Source organism: Callionymus lyra, chromosome 6 (assembly GCF_982586985.1).
Source record: "Callionymus lyra chromosome 6, fCalLyr1.hap1.1, whole genome shotgun sequence".
NCBI classification, from domain to species: domain Eukaryota; kingdom Metazoa; phylum Chordata; class Actinopteri; order Syngnathiformes; family Callionymidae; genus Callionymus; species Callionymus lyra.
The window spans coordinates 3,530,533-3,536,260 of NC_141823.1; the positions used below are offsets into that span (position 1 = coordinate 3,530,533).

Sequence of the window (5,728 nt, forward strand, 5' to 3'; positions counted from 1 at the left end):
CAGAGACCCACACACACACACACACACACACGTATGGAAACACACACAGACACACACACACACAAACACCACCAGCAGCAGCTGAAAAACCATTTGAAAAAAAATGTTTTAACAGACATTTGGAAGCAAAATAAGATCAGATGATTTTTCACACACAGAGACTCACACACACACCTAAACACACACACACACACCTAAACACACACACACAGGAGTCACATGCGCACACCGCCCGGGACTATTATTGTGGCGGAGAGCGTGAGTGACCCTGAAGGCAACACACTCTGGGGTCTCACCAGTTGTTTTCAAACCACCACAGAGCAGCCGTGATGCCTTCACTGACAGTTCGGACATCTGACCGCGAGGAGACGGTGACAGCGATGACATCATCGACTCTCTCTCCACAGATGTTTCACTTAAATGGAGTTTTAAATAAACAGGAAACCCGGCGTCAGTGAACTCAGCATTATTATAAACAGAGTGGGCAGTGAACGCAGCACGAGGATAAACAGTGATGTGTAAAAATAGGTCAGTGAACACATCATCAGTATTTTTATACTGTTTTCATTTTCTATTGATAAACATACATTTATTTTCTTTATCGATACAAAGTATTTACTACAAATAGAAAAACACATTCATTCTGTTTCACAAGTCAGCGAACTCAGCACTGAGTTGTCAGGGCGGTCCGTGAAGGCATCATTTGTCTTAACACTTGGCAGGAAGGTCAGTGAAGGCAGCATTAGTGGAAAGTGCTCCGGCGTGTCAATCAACACGTTAATATAAACAGACTGTGGTCAGTGAATGCATCACGGCGGGTCGGTTGACAGGTAGGTCAGTGAACGCAACACGTACAGAAGGTCAGTGAAAGCTCGATAAGAACCTAAAGACGTGTCAGTGAACGCATCAATAAAATGAAAACTAAATAATCACTGGTCAGTGAATGCATCACGGCGGGTCGGTTGACAGGTAGGTCAGTGAATGCAACACGTACAGAAGGTCAGTGAAAGCTCGATAAGAACCTAAAGACGTGTCAGTGAACGCATCAATAAAATGAAAACTAAATAATCACAGGTCAGTGAACGCATCATCGGTGTAATGGTTCTAACATGAAGCGGGTCAGTGAACGCCTCACTACTTTAAACACTTGAGCATCACCAGGTCGTCAGCATAAGCAGTTGTTAGGCAGGTCAGTGAACGCATCGTCGGTGTAAACACTGAGGCATAAGACGAGTCCCTGAAAGCATCACATGTTTATCTGATGATGTCATAATCAAGAACAGCCTCACATCATCGCTGTCGTCATGACACACACACACACCCCCCCCCCCACACACACACACACACACACACACACGTCACCGGATCATGAAGGTGTTTATTAAAGAAGATTTAAAGAAGACTCGTCATCATCAGTAACAATCCAATCACAGAGGTTCTAATCCAGTCACATGACGTCACTGTGTCTTCACTGTGGCACAAACGACAAACGTTCTCAGAGACGTTCATCCAAACATTGAAGCTTCATGTGATGATGTCACTCCTGGAGACTCACAATCTCACTGGCGTCTACTTCAGCTTCACAAACTCACACGAGGATGAAACATTGACTCCAGCATGAAGAGGTTGAGAGAAGCTGGTCTGGACTCTGTGGAGGAGAGTCATGGTCTCAGAGACGCTGTAGAAGGACAGAAGACCTGCAGAGTGATCCAGGTACACCCCCACTGTGGAGGGTCTGACTCTGGAGACTTTAGTGTTGATGTTGTTGTGTATAAATGAACAACCAGAGTTGTTACAATATAATCTCCAAGATTTGTCATTACATCCAAATACACTTTCTCCTCCTGATCTGCTGATGTTCTTGTATGAAACTGATACTGCAAAATATCCTGTTGTCTTCACCTCCCAGTAACAACGTCCAGTCAGAGACTCTTGACTCAAGACCTGAGGATAATCATTGAATCTGTCTGGATGATCAGGACGAGGCTGACGTTGTCCCATGTTTGTCACTTTCTTGTTTCCTTCAGACAACATCAACCTTGAGTCTGCAGTGTTTGGATCCAGAGTGATGTCCTGTGAGTGTGTGAGGAACTGCTCTCTGGTCTCTGGAAGGAACATTCTGTTGGAAGGACAACAGATGTCGGTCCACATGTCTCTCAGAAGGTCCTGGACTTGGTCTCTGCAGGCTGACACGGCTGCTGATACTTCCTGGAAGCGACGGTGAGTTTGCTCAAGGGTCGTGGAGGAGGTCGTGTCTTCACTGACCTCTGAGAGTGAGGTCGTGTCTTCACTGACCTCTGAGAGTGAGGTCAAGTTCTTCAGGAAGACGCTGTGACTGTCGGTGAGTGACAGCTGCTGCAGCTCAGCCTCTTTCTTCTTCAGCTCAGAGATCTCCTGCTCCAGCTGCTCCTGAAGTCCTCGGACTCGAGCGTCTTCAGTCTCCTGCAGAGATCTGATCTTCTGCTCCACGTCAGGCATTCTTCTCTGGATCATCTGGATCATCTGGATGAGGGTCTCCTGACTGTCCTTCACTGCTTCCTCAGCAGAGACTCTGATGTTCTTCTGCTCCTGCTGGAGCAGCTTCACTTCCTTCTCTCTCTTCTGGATCTTCTGCTGGATCCTTCCTTGACTCTGATCCAGGTCTTTCTCTCGCTCCCTCCTCTCTGCTGTGGTCGAGACGATGTCATGATCTTTGTGTTGGTCCACACAGAGAGAACAGATGAGCTGCTGATCAGAACGACAGAACATCTTCTTCTCCTCCTCGTGTTCAGAGCAGATCATCTCCTGGAGCTGCTTGGACGGCTGGACCAGCTTGTGTCTCCTGAAGGCCGGAGCTTCTCGATGAGGCTGAAGATGTTCCTGACAGTAGGAGACCAGACACACCAGACAGGACTTGAGGGCTTTCATCTTCCTCCCAGTGCAGGCGTCACAGGTCACATCTTCAGGTCCAGCAGAGCAGAGGTCCTCAGCTGCTCCAGTCTTCTTCAGCTCCTCCACTAACTCTGCTAACACAGTGTTCTTCTGGAGGACAGGTCTCTCGCTGAAGCTCCGTCTGCACTGAGGACACTCGTAGATGTTCTTCTCCTGCCAGTGACCTTCAACACAGGTCTTACAGTAGTTGTGTCCACATGGAAGAGTGACTGGATCCTTCAGTAGATCCAGACAGATGCAACAAGATCTCAGATCAACTCTAGTCTCCATGTCTCTGCGACTGAAACACTCCTTCACAGGTGAACTCTTTTATAGTCTCAGTCACAAGTCTCTGCCATGATCTGATCCAACCTGTGGATCCACATATTAACAAACTTCCTGGAACCACCTGTTGATGCAGGACAAAGACACACCTTGATTCTAACCACACACACACACACACATACACACACACACACACACACGCACACACACACAAACACACCCAAACACTCACACTCACACTCCTACTCACACACACACGCACCCACACACACACACACACACATACACACACACACACACGCACACACACACAAACACTCACACTCCTACTCACACACACGCACCCACACACACACACACACACGCACCCACACACACACACACACACGCACCCACACACACACACGCACACACACACACTCACACACACGCACACAAGCACACACACACACACGCAGACACAGACAGACACACACACACACACTCATACACACAAACACTCACACACACTCACACTCCTACTCACACACACACGCACCCACACACACATGCACACACACACACTCACACACACACTCACACACACACACACACACACAGACACTCAGACACATACACACTCACACACACACGCACCCACACGCACACAAGCACACACACGCACTCACACACACACGCACACACACACACACACTCACACACACACACAGACACTCAGACACATACACACTCACACACACACGCACCCACACACTCACACACACACAAACACTCACACACACACGCACCCACACACTCACACACACACAAACACTCACACACACTCACACACACACGCACCCACACACACGCACTCACACGCACACAAGCACACAGACACTCAGACACATACACACGCGCACACACACACTCACAAACACACGCACACACACGCGCACACACACACACATGTACACACACACCCACACACAGACACTCACACACAATCTCGTGCGCACACAAGAATGTACTAATACACACTAACAGACTCACACCGATACACACTTCAAAACACAGAAACACATGCGCAGACACACACACACTCACATACGCATACACATGCACACACACAGACATGTACACACACACCCACACACAGACACTCACACACAATCACGTGCGCACACAAGATTATACAAACACACACAAAAAGACTCACACCGATACACACTTCAAAACACAGAAACACATGCGCAGACACACACACACACTCACACACACACACAGACACTCAGACACATACACACTCACACACACAAGCACCCACACGCACCCACACGCACACAAGCACACACACGCACTCACACACACACAAGCACACACACACACACAGACACTCAGACACATACACACTCACACACACGCACCCACACACACACACGCACACACACACACTCACACACACACTCACACACACGCACACAAGCACACACACACACACACACGCAGACACAGACAGACACACACACTCACACACACACACACAAACACTCACACACACTCACACTCCTACTCACACACACACGCACCCACACACACGCACACACACACACTCACACACACACGCACACACACACACACACACACAGACACTCAGACACATACACACTCACACACACACGCACCCACACGCACCCACACGCACACAAGCACACACACGCACTCACACACACACAAGCACACACACACACACAGACACTCAGACACATACACACGCGCACACACACACTCACAAACACACGCACACACACGCGCAGTCACACACACACCCACACACAGACACTCACACACAATCTCGTGCGCACACAAGAATATACTAATACACACTAACAGACTCACACCGATACACACTTCAAAACACAGAAACACATGCGCAGACACACACACACACACACACTCACATAAGCATACACATGCACACACACAGACATGTACACACACACCCACACACAGACACTCAAACACAATCACGTGCGCACACAAGATTATACAAACACACACAAAAAGACTCACACCGATACACACTTCAAAACACAGAAACACATGCGCAGACACACACACCAACACTGATACACACAAAGATATATATAAACTTACATGCACAAATAGACACACAGACTCTCATACACCTACACACGCCTTCAACAGACACACACATCTATGAACACACACACACACACACATACACACACACACACACACACACACACATACACACACCCACACACACACTTCCTGCAAATGTTTCTGATAAAAACCTTCATCTTGAACTTTTGACGTCCATCAATCAGAGCTTTGTCTCCGTGGCGACTTAACAATCAGCATAGAGTGTCGGGGTCAGAGGTCGGAGAAGGACACTGATGTGAACTGATGGATCACAACAGTCGGAAGTTCTTGAGTCGACCTTCAACTCCACGTCTTATCGGGGAGGAGTCCAGAAGATTCTGGAGTGAACTTTGACCTGTTGGTTCTCAAGGTTTTCATTTTAGCTTTT

At 48.1% G+C, this 5,728-nt stretch overlaps 1 protein-coding gene across 1 annotated transcript; it reads right to left on the reverse strand.

Moving 5' to 3' along the window:
- Positions 1 to 1,361: 1,361 nt before the first annotated feature.
- Positions 1,362 to 3,201, reverse strand: LOC148076191 (tripartite motif-containing protein 16-like). Its single transcript, XM_087793029.1, has one exon. It carries the CDS (start codon positions 3,199 to 3,201, stop codon positions 1,570 to 1,572), a length of 1,632 nt encoding a protein of 543 aa, XP_087649155.1. The 3' UTR covers positions 1,362 to 1,569.
- Between the last annotated feature and the right edge of the window lie 2,527 nt (positions 3,202 to 5,728).

What these genes read in the sequence shown, in the direction of transcription:
- LOC148076191 (XM_087793029.1), bottom strand. Translation starts at nt 3,201, where the DNA reads ATGGAGACTAGAGTTGATCTGAGATCTTGTTGCATCTGTCTGGATCTA.